This window comes from Hermetia illucens, chromosome 4, assembly GCF_905115235.1.
Source record: "Hermetia illucens chromosome 4, iHerIll2.2.curated.20191125, whole genome shotgun sequence".
NCBI classification, from domain to species: Eukaryota; Metazoa; Arthropoda; class Insecta; order Diptera; family Stratiomyidae; genus Hermetia; species Hermetia illucens.
In genome coordinates this window covers 141234267-141253048 of record NC_051852.1, presented here as the reverse complement: position 1 = coordinate 141253048, position 18782 = coordinate 141234267, and the positions used below count along the sequence as shown (strand labels likewise).

The 18782-nt window shown below is 44.8% G+C and overlaps 1 protein-coding gene across 1 annotated transcript; it reads left to right on the top strand.

Moving 5' to 3' along the window:
* Window positions 1-6176: 6176 nt before the first annotated feature.
* On the top strand, window positions 6177-13027 carry LOC119654110 (pickpocket protein 28-like). Its single transcript, XM_038059273.1, has 8 exons — window positions 6177-6214; window positions 6271-6459; window positions 11424-11657; window positions 11734-11994; window positions 12057-12261; window positions 12391-12530; window positions 12579-12709; window positions 12780-13027. The coding sequence occupies exons 1-8, from the start codon at window positions 6177-6179 to the stop codon at window positions 13025-13027; spliced, it is 1446 nt and encodes a 481-aa protein (XP_037915201.1).
* Window positions 13028-18782: the final 5755 nt, after the last annotated feature.

Below are 18782 nucleotides of genomic sequence, written 5' to 3'. Positions count from 1 at the left end.
CAACCCTTGCCGTGTCACAGTAGCACCCGGAGCGACTTCAACAGATCGTCGTCGATCTTGCTCCCACCCAATTGCCTCACTTCGCGAAGCGACTGGCTAGCAGTTCGATCGTCCAACGTCAAACCTGCCAGCAAGTGGAGGATGGACTCCTCATCCAGGCCCACAATCGCGTAATTAAACTTTCTCGCATCCGCCGTGATCCCGAACATCTGGAATTGCGCCTCAAGATGGACGAACCACAGCTCTGGGTTCCATCGCCAAAATGGAGGGACGCGCACAGCGAGGACGATCACCTGAGGGTCTGATGGGCCTGCCGCGTCTTTGTCGTTCATCGACATCATAACAGCTCACGACGCGAGTTTTTTCGAAGAGCAAATTCTAAAAGACCCTACTCTGACTACGGCAGAACGCACCCACAAATGCCCCGTTCGACACAAAAAGAGACACTACCGACGCACTTCGAAGCAGACGCCTGATGCGCAGACCAAAATGAAAACTCGCCAAAAGAGCGGAAATCCAAAGAGTATCAAAACCGTTTCTTGCGGCGGTTTTATAATGATTATTATATGGAAAATGAATAAATAATAATAATGAACTCCGCCGAAGCCGGTCCCCAGCCTAGTTGTGAAAGGAGGAGGGATGGATAACTTCAGTCTGAATGGCTGTACGCCACCGCAGCGCCTCAGGGGGTAGGTGAGGAAAGTGCAGGAACTTTCCAGTCATGCAGATTACTCACGCAGGAAGCTATCCCCACACCTGGCAGTTAAGTATAAAATGCGAATCTATGCAATGAAAAGAAGGAGAAATTTGAGGTCCGGTACGAATAACCGTGGGAGTCGTCTGACTTGGTGACTGGGTCGGGCTCCCGTAATGGACAACATGGCATCGAAACCGCTAGTCGTGGGGCGCTTCGACGTCTAGGCGCTACGACGACCAGGAACATTGCTCCGCCTGCTGCAGCTAGTTCGTCACAATCTGTGGCGGTCACTTCAGCAGATTCGCGTAGGCAGCGGATGAAGTGGACCGAAGAAATGAACATCTTCATCATCCGCTCCTACTACGAAATGACGGCGAGGGGGGGGGGGGGGGGTACCGTCCCTTGTTGCACCAGACATCTTACCGTCCCTTGTTGCACCAGACATTCGTCGAGCGTTTCCCGCAATTCGCGCACGTGACTGTGCAGCGAGTCGCAGACCAGTACCGATTTATTACTCGCAGTGGCACAATCCCGACCACCATCAGGGAGCGTGTTCGACTTGAGGTCATCGGGGAAACTGGTGACCGAGAGTCGATGGGGGCAGAAGCGGCGGCATCAACAACACCACGCCGCACTGCAGGCAACAGTTTCAGTATTCGCCGGAGCACTCTTCTCCACCGTCCAGCTGAGGTTTCCACTGAGGTTCGGGACGAATTCCAAAGAACGTGTACAGAATTTTCGGATATGGATCCTTTGCATAGACCAGGTATTCCCAGGCTCTATGCATCTCCAGCAACTCCGGGAATTCTATCTGAAATCAATGATGAGATTACATCTCGGCTGTATGCTGATATGTCGCTGCTGCAACTACAATCACTTGTGCATTGTTGTGCAGTTGCGGCTATCAGATTGCACGGTCAGAAGATTCGCTTTCGTGTTATTGGTTTGAGTGGCCAAAGAGATCCACCATGGAAAATTCGTCAGGAACGTCGGCGGGACTCACTAAGGCAGGACATTGCTAGACTGATTCAGATCAGCACTGGCAATGCCAGCAGACGGGTGAGAAATAAAGTGCAGAGGGTTTACCGGAACTATGCCATCCCCAGTGAGACACCCGTAGTTGAAATTCTGGACACACTAAAACAGTCGGTTACGACGGTATGGCGAAAGTCATTCCAGACGTGTCCAGAATGCAACATACGTGAGGAACCAGCGGAGCTTTTTCAGATCTCTCAACGAATCCCAACAGAGCGTCCAGACAGTGCCGTTTTCGGTGACGAAAGCGAAAGAATGTTAGAGTGAACTTTGGGGGTTACCCGCCCAGCATGCTGAGTGAACCACCGCCGAAGGCATTCGTCATGCCAATACACCAGGCATGCATTTTGCGGATGTTACCGAAGAGGAAGTTCAACGAGCCATAAACAGCTCGAAGAACTGGAGGGGCCCAGGTGTGGACCGGGTGCAGAATTTCTGGTATAAGAAATTTACCAGTGTACACAGTCGGTTGGCACGCAGTATAAATGAGGTCATGAGTCGGCCGGAGGAATTTCCACCCTTCCGCACTGGGGGATTACCTACCTTATCCCTAAGAAGGACACGGTGCAGGACCCCGCAGACACAAGGTCGATTACTTGCTTACCAACCCTCTACAAATTCATCGCTTCCATGTTATTAGTGGAAGGATCAATGCGCACCTCGAAACCAACAACATTCTGTCCGAGGAGCAGAAGTGCTGCCATCAACGTGTTGCAAAGCGCAACTCGTTATCGACTCGGTAGTAGGACAAGCAACTAGAGGCCAAAGAAACCTTTTTAGTTGCTATATCGATTATGCCAATGCTTTTGATAGCGTTCCGCATACCTGGCTAATCGATATCCTACATCTGTATCGCATTGATCCGAAACTAATAAAGTTTTTGACGACAGTCATGGAAGGGTGGCATACCACCTTATCAGTGCGTACATCTGGGGGTGCTAACACCTCAGAGCCCATTCATATACGGAGGGGCCTCTTCCAGATGGACTCATTGAGTCCCCTTTGGTTTGGTATGGCACTGAATCCTCTTTCATGGCTACTGAATGATGCTAGAGGGCATAGTTTCGCAATAAAGTATAGTCCACATGCTAAGTGCGAACTGACACACTTGATGTACTTAGATGATATCAAGCTGTATGCTGGGACTGATGACCATCTTAGAAGTCTGTTGCGAATAATAAACACGTGCCGTGATATTCGGATGGAGTTTGGATTAGACAAGTGTCGAATCCAAGCCATCCGCATGCCGGAAATAACATCCACATGGAAGCTATGACCGAGACAGACTTCTACAAGTACCTAGGAATTCTGCAAGGAGCCCTTCCTTGAGTTGGTGATCTGAAGGATGAAATCGCATATCTCGGGAAAGAATAAAATAAGTGTGTTGAATGTATTCGCTATCCCTTCACTGGCTTATACATTCGGATGCTGTGGACGAAGACCAATCCGAAAAACGTCCAGCGGCGGATACGGACAACTATGTCCAAATTCCGAATGCATCACCCAAAGTCTGCCGTGGAGCAGATGAACCTGCCTCGTGATATCGGAGGTAGGGGCGGGGTTGACGTGGCGGCACAACATCATCGCCAAGTCGACTCCCTGCGCGCTTATTTTTACAGTAAAGAGCAGGCGAGTCCTTTACATTAGGTTGTCTGTAAGGCAGACTGTGGATTGACTCCACTTAACTTGAAGGATCGATCTTTCAATCCTCTGAGTGGGGTGAAGTCGAACCAAGAGCGGATCAATGAATGGAAGTCGAAGGCAATGCATGGTAAACACGTGAATTGTCTTTGGCAGCCATTTGTCAATTTGCATTTGTCGAACAGATGGCTGTGTGTTGGGGAGTTCTTTGCGAAGGGGTTCATGTGTACCATTCAGGACGGCGTGGTCTCCACCCGAGCTTATAACGAAAGAGTGAGTAGAGAAGAACCAGTGCAGAAAGTGTGGTTCCGGGTTAAAAACGTTGGACCATCTCATTTCTGAATGCACTGTAATGACACCGGACGCAAATAGCCATAATGCTGTATGTAAAGTGAATCACCAAAACCTTGTATTCAAGCATGGGATGATTACGCGAACATGTCCGTTTTACTCATATGAACCGCAGGCAGCACTTGATAGTTTTGCTTACACCATGTATTGGGACCTTCAAGTTCTAACTGATCGTTCACAGGTCTCTTCGCGTATGTTATTGATGTTGCTATCCCCAATAATGACAACATTGAACGGAAATACGTGGAGAACAAAATAAACTAGAAGCCAATAGCTCGGGAAATCGAAGAAATTTGGTATTTCGAGCGAGTGGCTGTCGTTCCCATAATATTTTCAGCTTTGTATTGTACCTTAATTCCTCTTGGTTTTCCTTTATGTCCTGGGACTCTCACATAGCCTGATTCAAACCATGCAGAAGTACACCTTTCTGCATAAATACTCGATGTTGCGGGGAGTTCTCGACGGATTCTCCGATTAACCTACCACTACTCGTGATAAGGTACTACCATCACCACCAGCGCCCCTTTAACGTTTTACTCGAGAAGATCGTCCGAGCTTAAATGCTTGGCACTTAGTGCTAAGTGTATTAAGTAAAATTCGACATCTGCCGAGATTGTGACAATTCAGAAAATAAAAGAAAAATTGAAAAAAGAAAATAAAAATAAACAAGGTAAAAAATATATCTTGTAACAAAAGTTCAAGGCCCCTTCCCCTTTGAGAGCCCTCAAAAGACCACACCGGAATATGTTATTTTGTTCTGCTGGTTACTTTCGTTCTAATTTTGGAAGGGGCGAACCGCACAACATTAATTTAACCTTACGCCCAAGAAATGTTAACGCGCGTTATCCAAGAGACGTAATCCTCCACGGGTCTCCTTTTCCGTTAATTAATTTTCAAACCGAGATTAAGCACACCGTTAAAACTCGACAATTTCTGATTTTCACTCCAGTCAGCGCCAAAATGATCTCCTATCCCATCTTCCGCGGATCAGCTGCCTCCTCGATCAGCCGGTTCTGGTTTCGTTCATCCAGATTCCGCTGGCGAAATTAAAATAAAATTTGGAATTGAACAAATGTAAATAAATTCTTGGGGTTAGGGAAAATGGACCAGCAGTTAGTCTTTTTATAAAATAAATCAAATTACTCAATTTAAAAGTTACATAAGGGTGTTGAAAGTTGGAGTTGAAATGTAGGGATGGGAATGGGTAAATTGAAAGTAGTAAATTGGGAAGGCTAAGGAGTGTAAGGGCGGAAGGAAACGATGCATATTGCATACTATTACATTCATTACCCAGTCAGACTGTCCCTGAACAAGCCAAAGCAAATGTTGTCAATGTTGCAACGCTGCGGCAACAACTTAGGGGCTATGAAATACAATAGAATCCAGTATTCAAGGATAGCAGGTGCCTAGGTGGCTTTAAAATTGAAAAATGAGCCGCGAAGAACCGGCTGTAAAGGTCCTTAGGCCTGGCTGTTGCACTATGCCCTATGAAGGAGTTGCTGGCAGGCATATATAACGTTAACGCAGGTCAGAAAATCACTAATCAAATTTTCTAGTGACAGACGTTGCAGCAGAGGAATCTAAAGGATGACTCGTTTTCGCCCTGATGGGAAATTGGCTCAGTAGTAGAAAAGTATTGAAAATGGCATTTTTTACTTCCTTACGGGAAGTCTGAAATCGATAATGGGCTACGGAAAAAAGATGGGTTAATATTAGAAAGTAATAGCGATGAAAATGCTAACGTTGCCCCTTTTTAATCAGCTTAGTACAGGAATATGTATTCCAGAAGAAGAACTCCCATCAATCTGATTAGGTGTGGGTCATCAATTATTCAGTAATCTATTTAACTGGGGTTAATTATAAGGGAAAAGCCTTAAAGGCGGATGTTTACTTATCAACCGTAATCTCTAATTGAAAATAATCAAAGCACGTGGTATGTGATTTCCACCCCTCTTCACACAAAGCAAACCATAATTTCCCTACATAAAATTGAAAGTACTTCCGTTTCCTTACCTCCTCATCAACAGGTGGAAAAATTAATATCTGAGAAAAGATTCTGGTGTTTTTCGTAACGTGAAACTGCTGACTGCAGTCATATGACTATAATTCACATTACATTGATTGCTGCTGGAAAACGCTACTCACATTTATTATAATGTAATTAACTTACAGAAGTTAAGGTCGCTGTACTTCCCCTAATATCCAAATTGAAAATGCTCAAACTTTGGGGTAGTCGGCGTAGTATAAAATAATTTGACTTCAAAAGAAATCAAATCATCCCCGAATTGTGAAGTGGAATAGTCATTGCCTTTAGTGTTACATATACTGCTGCAGGTAGTAGCATCGAACATACATCAATCTACAATTAAAGATACTTTGATAATCAGTTCGGAATAATTTGTGGTTCCAAGTTCTTCTCACAAAATCAACTGACAGGAATCTGGAGAGAAACATGAGAGAAATATCCCTTAATCCTCAGTCTTTACAATGGTGAGACTCCCCATTATTTAGATGATTTTCATTTGATTCATATCTTTGTTTTGAAGGCGAGGTAGTCCTCGGCTGACCAGATCAATCTCAAATGATTCAATAACAACCGAAGAGGAGGCAAAGAAAAATATTGTGCATGGAACCTGGTTGCAAATGGTCTGGGGAATCCTTTTGGATTACTCAACGATAAGCACTATCCATGGAATACGTTATATTTTGGAAAGAAGGCGATCGTGGTGGGAGAGGTGAGAATAGTGGAATTTATTTGAGTTGTTATACTAATGGATAACTCAGCTATTAATCATTAGTTAGCCTCTATTGGTAAAAGTGTAGGGGGTGAAATGCGTTTACGCACAAAGTGCCGCACTCCTGTCTCAGACTGACTACTGGCTAAAATATCCCCCTGAAGGGCTTAGGACTCTTACCCGAAACCGTTTGACACATTACCTTAGGTCAGGCCTATTCAGTATAGGAACAAAACCACGTCGATTTAGGGACCCGCAGCAGCCCCGGTATCTCTCCTATCCATCCTCCATAATGCCTTGATTGTACCATGCCACTCGGCTCCACGTATCCTCCCTTTGCGGCATGGCCTCAATTATGGTGTCTGGGGACGCAAGACACCCTCCCATGGAAAGGTGATGGCGATGTCATTCCCACCTTCTGCAGAAGAAAAAGAGGTGACGGGCATCATCCACTATGGCCGCACGTCTTTTATGAGATGCGCAATCCAGCTACCTCTCGATTCTCTTCTCTCTTCTCCTCAGATTGTTGCCATGCACAAAGCTTACGACCTCTCTCTTCACAAGCGACAGCTTCCTAATTTGTGCCGGTATATAAGCCTGCTTCGGCAGCATGAAAAGCCACCGGAATAAATCCCGCAATCACCGTTACAGCTGGTTCCGAGACGGTACGATAGGTCGACACAACTCACAAAGCCCCTCGTCTTTGTACTTGCGCTAGACGCTCACGGTTCGTTTCCTTACTGAGGTAACCGGCCCATACTTCGGAACCGTAAAGAAGGACCAACTGAACCGCACTCATCAGCAAGCGATACCTTCTGGATAAGGGCCTACGAGATTGGGCATTAGCCAACAAATCGCAAATATTCTAGCCGCATCCTTGCCTACGATCTCGAAGAAGCTCGCCTTCGTGTCTATCATGATGCCGAGGTATTTCACCGCTAGCTTCGATTAAACCATGGTTTCACACACCTTAATAGGGAGGACTGTGGGAACCCTCTCCTTGGTCAACGTAACAACTTTGGTTTTTTTCTAGAGCTAGAAAGAATCCATACTCAGCCATCCCTTCGCCTACTCGCTGCATCACCATTCCCAGTGCGCCCTGAGCTTGCTCAACTGTGTGTGCAATAACCAGTGCCCAAACATCATACCTCGCATCCGAGCCAATGCGATTCATGAGGCATCTCATGGAAGACTATCGTTTAAGGCATTCCAAAAACCCGAACCAAGGGTACATTTCTGAGCCGCCCCTGACATCACCTTCATTCGACGCTTTCCTTCCCGGGCCGCATAGAGAAGGACACGATGCTTTCAATAGTCCCTCAACTACACAGAATTGAAGGCGTTTGTTCCCCCGCCTACATGCGCGGAATGCGTCGAGTAACAAGTTGGACTTGTATTTACATATGAGTTTCAACACTTCGCTGAGAATACCATCCCGTCATGGTGCTTTTTTGTTCTTCATTGACAGGACCGCCTCCTCTAGCTCTTTACCAGTGAAAAGCGGGCATTCCCCAGTGCTCACTCCTGCATCAAGAGCGTCAGAAAAAATCGCCTGTATGATTTCTTCCACCTGCGCTGCTTGCATAGAATAGGGTGATCAATGGGCAACGTAGGACTTGTTAGCACTGATGAAGGGAACAAGTGGTTACCGAAATACCGGTATTAGCAAAATATACATCAACACTAGCGAATAGGAAAAACAAGTTTTTATTACTGTAACTCAGTGCTTCTTCGACCTCAGCTTCTCCGTAATTATATTCTTTTGGCTCACACTTCCTTCCAGCGGCGAATTATTCAAACTAAAGCGGTACAGATATTTCCTTCAGCAACCGTAGAATCCTTTGAAAACTAGATTGGGGGACAGGTTGTACCAAGCCTCTATATAATTTGAAAGTCTCTATCAGGGGGAGACCCCATTCGTCGCAAAGTAGATCACCTTTGCTGGTTTTTTGACTTTATTTGTGATGGAATGGAGATGGTCCTTTAATGTTAGGGAAGCCGAGTTCGTTCCCACTAGAATGTAATAAATTTCTTATGTTCGACGAGGACGTTGCTGATGTTAAGTCTAAATAAAGCTAACATATGCGGACTCCGAAAAGGCGATAGTAGAGTTCGCAATTTTTTTTTTGTTTACATCCCAGATTTATGCTGCCCCTTGCCATCGTTAAAAGAGACTCTAAGATGATTTCTAGGCCTCTCTGGAATAATGCTGGGAAGATGCCATCTATTCTGGTTAATTTAAGTAGTTTAAACCTTCCCACTACCCACCTTACCCTTGCTTCCGAGCATGCCTCTTTCGCTAGTTGTTTGTTTTGCCCGATTTAAGAATCTTCGTACCTCTGTTCTCGTTCTGGCTAGGTTTCCATACCATATGCGTCACATGCGTCAATGACAACTTTGTTGAAGTTTTCCATCCCTGCTTCTAGCTCCAGTTAGCTCCTGATATCACCGCCCCCTTTGAAGGTAAGCCATGTTATTGTTTAGGTACGTTGCATTGGAATCACAATTCATTCTCCTCCGATTCCTTATTATTATTGTTCTTTCCGAGTTGCCCTCAATGTCGAATCTGATTATACTGTGATCAGACATAGAGGGCACATCCGACACACTCCTCTCACCGGTGGGATCCATATATCGTTTCCTGGGAAACAGCCCGATGCCATGACTGCCTCTCGAATGATCCCCCCGGCCTCCAGTGAGGCTTGGATAGCCAAAAAGTCTCCGGTCAGGAACTCTGAAAGACATACATATTTTAAATCACGTTTAAGAATGATGCAAGATCTTAGTTTTTCACAAGAGGAGTCCCAAATTACCTGCACGTATCCTCTTTGCAGACCCCGAATCTGTTCCCGATCCACCCAGGGTTCCTGAACCGGCGTTATTCCAATGTTTTCCTTGGAACTGAACGTTGCAATTACCGCAGATGGAGCTTTCGCATGGTGCTTGGAACTCTTCCCCACTGTCGGAATATAACTCTCCTCCTCCGACATAGCGCTTTCCTGCACGTCGTTGTCCACTCTAAGCCCTAGAAGATCTAGGTCTAGGTCGTTCAGCTTCTGCCACTTCCTTAATTGATCCAGTTCTTTGCGCCTGTGTGGCTTTCGAGATTCCTTCGGAGACTTCGGTAAGGCTAATTGCCGCTCCTCGTTTTCTTGGCTCTAATGGCTTATGTCTATCCTTAGCCTTCTTAAGGGCCTCTTCTGATTACGGGCCTTCCTTCAAATAACGCAGATACTATTTAGCACATACGCGACTGGGACCTGTCTCCTTCCTGACGTCTCATATATTGAACTCAGACGTGCTTTGCTGATCCCTGCTTTTTGAGCAGTGGTCTATGTTGGTTGTTGCTTGACGTCCCAACTTCCCTTTTTGGGTGTAATCACCTGGCCCTCAATATTTCGGAGATATGCCTCTGCCTGGTTGTTCACTTTATGCGCGGTGTGCGCCGCGTGCCATAGGCGCCTGAAGCACGGTAAGGTCAAGCTTACTTTCTGAGGTGACCAGGTATCAGTGACGCTCTATGCGAATAGAGTCAGTTACCCCAACTGCAAACTATCCAATGGGACAGTTTGCATGACACCCTGAATTAGAGCAGGTGTTTTTCGTCTCTCCAGTCTAAATCGTAGCGTTTCGTTAATAGTAGGGTCACCGCGTATACTTTGTGGCTATCCCCACTCACTAACGGTCTTGGTAGACGAAAGGCTTGGCCACTGGGGAATCACATAATACCATAGAATAATGACAGCTCACTCTCAAAAAGAGATAGGTCGGCCCCAAGGAGGTATATTTCGCGTCAGTATATCCTGCAGAGCACTGCTTGACTCTCGGGGGAGTTAAAGTTTGGGTTGAAAGTCTCTTGTAGCGCTATGATCCCATTGTTATTGGAGTTGCCATAGTATTATAAAGGCGATTTATTTTTTAGCAGATTCTGAATGTTATATTGTCGTATCTATACCAGTTGCTGTTGATGTTAAGGTTGTCTACATTACTCTTAAAGTTATCAGAATGCGTTTAGAATATTTTAGATTTATGAGCTGATTCCTAGTTGTTTTAGTGTCTTAAGGATTTGCAGCACCATTTTTTTAGATTGACGATGAAGTTAGAAGGGCTGTTAAAAACTGGAGTAGAACCTGTAGCCTGGGGAGGGGGCCTTGTCGGGCCTAGTCTTGCTTCGCTTTATATTTCTAGGACTTGGGAGAAGGTTTTGATACCGCACAATATTTGATTGGCACCAATTCCTTAAAAATTTTTTATTCCCAGACTTTTGTAGTGTTGCCGAAACATGCAGACTTATAGTATTGCCTAGGTCCGCTGTACCCGAAGGCGATGTGTTTCGGAAGCTTGATTCCGAAAAAAGGCAGTTTGACAGTCGTGGAAAGTACCTATTCTTGTAGATTCTCAGGATTACTTTTATTTAGCCGTTACACCCTGGCTAGCATGACGTCCGAAGATGTCATATCCTCCGAGAAAGGATTCTTTTGACAATTTCGATCCGCTAGATGAAGTTTTGTGATATAAAGAAGTTTTAGAAGAAGCGTTTTGAATTTAGAGTTCTGTAGAAAACTGTTTGCGTTATCAGCACTGTCAAAGATTACTCAGCCTCTCACAGAGCCAGTTTTCCAAAATGAAAATGCCTTTTATATTGGGGCTTCTAGTTAATTCGAAAAATTTAATCCCGTCTAGGCTCATTCTTCTGTCATCCCCGAGTGTGACTCTATCTGCCAAAACACAACATATATCCTATAAAGTCTCCCGTCTGATTGGTGTTTTTCTGCAAACTTCAAAAATCAGCATTGGTTATTCGTTTTTTTGAGCCAATGTGGTGGTGTATTCAGACTCATGCTTACAGAACGTTACGTGCATGTAAAATATCTTAAGGGATGCCACGATGCAATTCAAAATTAGAAAAGAATAAAAGGACGATGAATATTTTTCAGGTTAATCTGGATAATCGTATTTCTCAGCGCAATATTTTTGTGTTCTCGATTGATTTTACAAATCCTGCTGACATGGAAGTCAACACCAGTTATTGTGACCTTCAGCGACAAATCAACACCTATCTGGGAAATACCATTTCCGTCGATTGTCGTATGCCCCGAGAGTAGGACTGTTAATGGAACCTTCAATTTCACAGAGGCATACCATAATGTTATGGACAATCCAAGCATAGATAACTTCAGCAATCTTTCCAGCAGGGAGTAAGTTTCACTCATCTTTGTATTTTTTGTTGACTTCAAGGAGTCTAGTTTTCATTTTTGGACTATATTGTTTCAGCTATGAGTACTTACAAACGCTCTCTCAAATATGTGATGTAGATCTGGTGGACCGTCTGAAGTTCCGGGAAACTGCCAATCCTATCGATGTGCTGGGAGTAATGGCATCACTTGCGCCAACTATAAACTATACTGTGCCCGTTGGAATATTCCACAAAAAATTATTCTTCCCAGATGGATACTTCACAACTGTCTTCACAGATTTAGGGGTATGCCATCAATTTAACGGTATCCACCAATCGGAGTTATTACGTTACCCAAGGTAAGAAGAAACTTATTCGAATGAACTTGTCCAGCAGAAACACAAGAAAACTCAATTCTCAGTTTTGAAAACTTTACATTCGCGGGTGAGGTGCAAAAGAAGTCAACCTGGAGTGTGTCAGAAGGCTACGACAAAAACACTGACGACGAGACTGTATACCCTCTACGAGCTCAAATTTCTGGTAAGAAAGGTGGCTTACAGCTAGTCACCCAAGGTCTTCTCGCCGACATCGATTACCTCTGCCGTGGAGCGGTAGAAGGATTCAGTGTAGGTTCAAAAGTTATCTAAATATTACTTTGGTTTTTGCGTCAGAGGAAACTTTTTGGACCGTTTAGATCCTTAATTTTGTTTGCCTTTCAATGTCACTCATTCATTGCATCTTTATTAATTTTTCAGTTACAGCTGTTAGCACCTGATGAGTTCCCTGCTGCTAACAAGCAATACATTCGAGCCTCATTCCGAAAGGAAACTAACTTGATAATAAAACCGACCCTAATGACAACTGCAGATAATCTCAGAGATTCACCATGGCAAAGGTAACTCTGCACCTTTGAACCGGAACTAAATAACTTTTTTTCTTCTAGTCGTCATTGTTTCTTCGCCGATGAACGTTATCTTCGGTTCTTCAAAACATACTCTCAAGATAAATGCGCTTTCGAGTGTTTGACCAATTATACCTACGCAAAATGCAATTGTGTGAAATTTTCAATGCCACGTGAGTTTCTGATATCTGGAATTCCTCAGAAACTGGTCCTTCATTAAATTTTTCTTTTCCATTTCTCCAGACACCAAAGATATGCCCATCTGTCAAGCGGCTGATATACAATGCTATTACCAAGCTGAAGATGATCTATTGCGGAACGAATTTGAGTTTGAACTCTCAGGAAAGTCGAAGGACTTCACAAGCTGCAACTGTCTACCAGCGTGCACATCCTTAAAATACGAGGTGGAGATTGGTGAGACCAAACTTTATTACGAGGAACTACTTCGTGCATTTAGGGAAACAGATTACTCGAAGGAGAATCCAGGGTGAAACTGTTCCTTTTATTAAGGTTTTTACGTTTAATAAACACAAATTTTGCAGGCTTCAAATGGGCCGCTTTTCAATGTATTTCAGGCAGCAATACTTTTTTGGAATAGAACGTTCCATGCTTTATAGCACAACAGATTTCTTAGCTGCCTGCGGTGGCCTTCTGGGTTTATTTTTAGGCATGACTGTCCTAAGCTTTATGGAGATATTTTACTTTTTTACGATGCGACTTATAACAAATCTGAGAATGCGATGGAGGAGACCGAATTTCAGATTTATATAGAATAAAATCGAAACCAAATACCTCATCTGTTTGTGGAAAACAAAACTTTATCATCAGTCTAGCTGTCTTTTTTTCAGGAGGTGGAAAACTTCAAAAGACATTGGTACTCATGTTCCAGTTTGTGCAAGGCTGCTTAGTCCGAGATGGTTCTATAAACTCAACACACTCTTAGAGCGGTCTTCTATACACTGCGCTCATCTTTTGAACATTGCATGCTCAGCTCACCACTCAAGCTATAAGCAATCTACGATTGCATCGTGGACCTCCAACATTTGTTTTCATCCTTGTCAGTGCCATGCTAACATTGGGCGCCTTGATCTAAACATTTTGTGAGTGCTGCTTAAAATTCAGCCTCGGATCTATCATCTCTCCAAGGTATTTAATTGCTGGCTTTGAAGTAATGGCATGCTTGCCCCTTCTGATTTCCATACGCCACTTTGTGATAGGTACCACCTCTATTTTATCCTCCGCGAGACCTGCATCTTTCAGTCACTTCTTTGTAACAGTAATTCCTTCGGATAAATAAAGTTACGCATCCCCCAGATCTTTTGCTACAACAATCACCGCTACGTCATCAACGTAACCCCGCCAGCAACTGGGACGTTGAGGATATCGTTATACACTATTTTCCACAATAGCAGTCCCAGCACAGAGGGAACACCCGCGGAAAGAGACTTCTTTCTGTTAAGTAAGTAGCTGTCGACAATTAACTAACTGGGTGCACCAATCCCGGCCAATGACCTGCTTATAAGGCTCCAACTGGCAGAGTTGAACCCATTTTGCATGCCAAGGGTAATCACAGCGCAATACTTGCTAGTGCCATGTCTTATGTGCATCGCATTTTCAGGTAATCCAGTGACCAGTTTGATGGCATTGACCCTTGATCTGATCTACGGAAACCGAATTGTCAATCTGGTAAGCCTCCCAGTCTTTCTACAGTCAGGAGCAATCTGTTGTAGATTATTCGCTCGAACATTTTCCCCATAGTATCCAATAGACATGTAGATCTTTAGGAAGATGGGTCAGTAGGAGGCTTACCAGGTTTAGGCAACAAAGCTAATTTTTATTTTTTCCATGTATCAGGAAAGTTTCCACCCGGCCAGCATGATTCAAACAACTCTACAAATATTTCTGGCCTGGACTTAACGGCCAGCTTAAGGGCTTTGTTTGGTATGCCGTTGAGGACAAGAGCTTAGTTGTCTCCCAGCATACCGAAAATCTCCAGTACTTCTTTCGCCGCTACGGGGAGGGGAGGGGGCATTACAGCCTGATCTAAAGATGTCTGTACACTCTAACCCTTTGTGTTCTCCTGGAGGAACAAACCCTAAACGATTTTCAGTAGGAGATCGGGGCATGGAATTTGTGGAGCTGCCTGACCTCTAAATCTCCTAATCACAACCCTGTAAGCGCTTCCCCATGGGTCTATATCTGCCTCTGTGCAGAGTTGCTTGAAGCAGTCCCTCTTGCTTTGCTGCATAGATTTCTACGGGCTTTTTTGTAAGCTCGCTGCTCCACTCCGGGTCAATCCAACACATTGCTCTCATCTTGTCCGATGGTACGTTTACCGAAGATCTGACAATTCACTATTCCACCAGCAGTTGCGTTTTCTACTGGGGAAAATATAACGTCTCGGCATCGATGTGTTACATGCCTTTGCAATACACTCCGTGATATGGAGGGTGTACCTTGTGTAGTGTCCTGGTCCAACCACACATCAATGAATCTTTGCTCGTCAATTGCTTCCGCACACCAACCTGACATTCTCCTCATTTTTGGACGAGCAGATTTGACTTGCTCTATAGGACAAAGACTATTGCCTGGTGATCAGATCAACAACCTAACTGGACCCTCTTTCTGGTAAGTATTAACCTGTCCATGATATCTAACTGCTCGAAAGCCTCAACGAGGAAACGCCCTCTTGTATTCGTCAGTGAACTTCCCCATTCAGTGGCCCAAACATGACTTTTGGTTTCCGTCCTTTTGCATCCAGAACCAATCTATCCAACATGCCCTCGAATTCGGCCATCGTCAGGCTTGGAGGGGCATAGCGGCTGTAGATGTATATACTGCCTATTTTTGCCTATACGAACCCCCTTGTGGACGGCCTCACACATTCCTGTATAGCTTGATCCCCGCATGCCCACAAGGCCACCCCACCTGTTGGATCGGCTACTCATTCATTATTGTTACGGTTTCTATATGGTTCGCTTATTATAGCCACTTGCACCTCTGATTCATGGATGGTCTTCGAGAGCAGATCTTGCGCGACCCTACAGTGATTGAGGTTGGTTTGGATCAACCTCATTTTCTCGCTACACTTAACGCCTTTTTTAATCCGAGACACTTGCGCTTCCGGCAATATGCCCGCTGTCCAGGCTCTCCGGCCGGATCGTCGCCGTCTGTCTAAGGCTTACAATGGATGTCTCCTGCAAGTCGTGCAGCTTAAACTGCTCCGCTAAGGCAGTGCAGATTTCCCCCTTAGAAATGATCTCATCTAGTCCCTTGCACTGTATAGTGATCTCATGCTTTGAGCTACTCCTAAAGGGATTCGGTTCCCGATACTGAGGAGCTTCCCTTGGTGTCACTGCGGCCGACCAACGTTCTCTCTTGAGCAGCTCCTTCTGTGCGTTTGCTATGGGTATTCGAAGGAGCAATATGCTCGGTTTAAACACCTTGTCTAAGGTGTTTGTGGCATTAGATGCCACGGCAGCCAAGCTGTCCACCACCGGAGCACTCCAGTCGAGAGATATCGACGACCAGGAGCCTGCTCGCCCACTCCCAAAACCCGCCGGTGCTAGGGTTCCAAACTCCTGCACCGTAAGTTTATACACCTTCTCTTCGTCCATATTGGTTTGTTATTCTGTGTAACCTTCCCACAGCCACTTTTATCCGCAGATGGGCGTTTTTCTCCCACCTACCCAGCCTGCGCATAAACATGCCCATGCACGCACACCTTCGAATGCGTATAAGTATATATTCATACGCATCTGCCGTACATTCCCTTATTCCCTCTAAGGGACGCGCCTGATGGGAGATCTGACAACTCCTTATAGGTCACTCTGTCTGTCTGTATGTCTGTCAAACGCATTTTTCTCTACTTAATTCCGTAATAATGACCATCAATCATCATCAACAAAATCACTTTTAAGCACTAAATGATATTTAATAGTTGTATCACTGTAAGTCAAATATCTCATTTCAAATTCAAATCTAATAAAAGATTTTGTTAATCAGGTAAATGCAACCGTTGCAGGAACTGTATGAGAAAATCTCATACAGGTGTCATGTAAAGAATGTGCAGCAGGTGCTGCGTTGTACTCATGCATTTACCTGATCCCGTAGATACTAGATCATGATTTTTGTGATAGAAATGAATAATCAGTCGCGCACCAACAATCCGAGAGATAACACGAAATTATTAGATAACTTGAATAGATATTTAATTAGAATTTTGTTAATTAGTGTAATAAAAAAGGCTGAATAAAGTGTAACAATTAAAACCAATTTACTTCTTCTTTTTAAAATTTTTTGTAAAACCAAACCTTATTAAAATCGGTTTACTGTCAGTCCGCCTTCACAAAACCTCATTAAAATCGTGTCGATCTATGTCTGTTCGTCTTTTTTTTTTAGTGGATAGAGGTGGAAATCTTACAAAGACAGTGCTGCGCCAAGTTGCAGGTAAGTGTGGAGAACCACCCCCACTTTCTCCTTCTTCATTCCCCGCGGAACCGTAACGACCAACGACCCCTCTGCAAGTCATCCCACCGTTGCTGCTACTTTTGCAGACTTTTGGTGTTCTGTATCCTTCTTAGGTAAATTCGTTCTTCTTTTCTGGAACAGGCAGCGCGCCTCACTTGCCTGAATGTCCATCGATTCCCGAAATAACACACGCTGCGTCGCCTGATATTGTTCTGAAGGCGCTGCACACCCTTAGCACCACTAAGCGGTAACTTATTTTTACCCTCCTCTGATTACTCTCACACGCTACTGCTTCCTCTCAAACTGATGCGGCGTATAATATGGTACTGTGAAGCAAACCACTCCGGCCACAAGTAATCTACGACTGCATGTTGCACCTCTAATGTTAGGCATCATCCGCGCTAATGATATGCCGGTCTTTGCTGCTTTCTGACAGTCTCACATGCTTCCTCGCATATTCCAGGTGCCCCTTTTGTTCCGGAAGGTCAAGCTGGACCACCTCCAGCCACGCTTTTATGATACTAAGGATTTCGTTAGCATACACTTCAATGTCTTCAAGTTGTTCCGCGACGACAACTACGGCTAGATCATCTCCGGGACCGATTATCGTGGGCTACTCTGGCACGAGAAGGACAAGGACCCCATTGTACATCAAGTTGCACAGGACAGGACCCAAAACTGAGCCCTGAGGTACTCCTGCGGTGACGGTGTACTGCTTGGATCCCACAACCGTATCGTACCAAAGTGTTCTTTCGGGGAATTAAGTCAGATAACTAGGGACACCCGTTGTAATCAGTGAGCTTTTTATCCACTCCCAGCTAGCGGAATTGAACGCATTTCTGACGTCCAACGTCACCACGGGGCAGCATTTATTAGACGACATCGTGTCTGGAGGCAGCTTCAAAACAACGTCTACGGCGTCGATCGTTGTATCGGGACAGGAAGCAGTCTACCGCAAGTTGCCCTTTCGAGCATCGGGCGGTATGATGATGGATGTCGTGGGTGCTTCTTCGGCTTCGGGAGCAAAACTAGTTTTTGCCTCTTCTGCCGGTCAGGGAATGCTCCTTCTATCATGCATGCTTCAAATACAGTGATAAACCAGTGGGGTCTGGTCGTAACAATGATTTTAAAAATATATTGGCAACGGCATTCAGACCGCGAGCTTTGTTATCACCAATTCTCCAGCAAATTTGCGGAAGTTCCTCCTCAGTTACCGCACGTATTAAACTTCCAATGTTTTCTTGTATTTTTTGCACTGCTCTTTATTCCGGGAGGAAGAACGCCATCACGATCACGAGCAAAAGATGTGGGCAGGTCAGTTGTCTTGTTCGCCTTCCCATCTTCTTCATAACCACCCTAAACGCTGTTCCCCAGGAGCTTTGGTCTGCTTTGCGGAAAGTTCCTTGAAGCATTCTCTCTCTCTGATCCGTATAACCTGCTTAAGCCTACCTCGAAGGTTCGCATATCGTCAACATCAACGGCCCAACAACTGGATCCGATCTGGGCCTGCCTTAATAAGGAACTCCAGACATCCCGATTTTGTCCGAAGTCCACCAATTCGATATCTCCTAAAGCTGTCTGACATCCTGGCCGACACCGTCGTTCCATCTGAGGCAAGGTCTGCCTCGTCTTCTTTTTCTAGCATAGATGTAGCCCTCATAGACTTTTCAGGCTGGATCATCCTCATCCATACGGAATAAGTGACCGGTCCACCGAAACCTATTAAGCCGGATTTTATTCACAACCATGTCGCTATGTAGGCTACGCAATCGTTCA

Coding starts and splice junctions, on each gene's coding strand:
- LOC119654110 (XM_038059273.1), top strand. CDS start 6,177: ATGAGAGAAATATCCCTTAATCCTCAGTCTTTACAATG. Junction 11,995..12,056: donor GAGTTATTACGTTACCCAAG/GTAAGAAGAAAC, acceptor CTCAATTCTCAG/TTTTGAAAACTTTACATTCG. Junction 12,531..12,578: donor AGAGATTCACCATGGCAAAG/GTAACTCTGCAC, acceptor TTTTTCTTCTAG/TCGTCATTGTTTCTTCGCCG.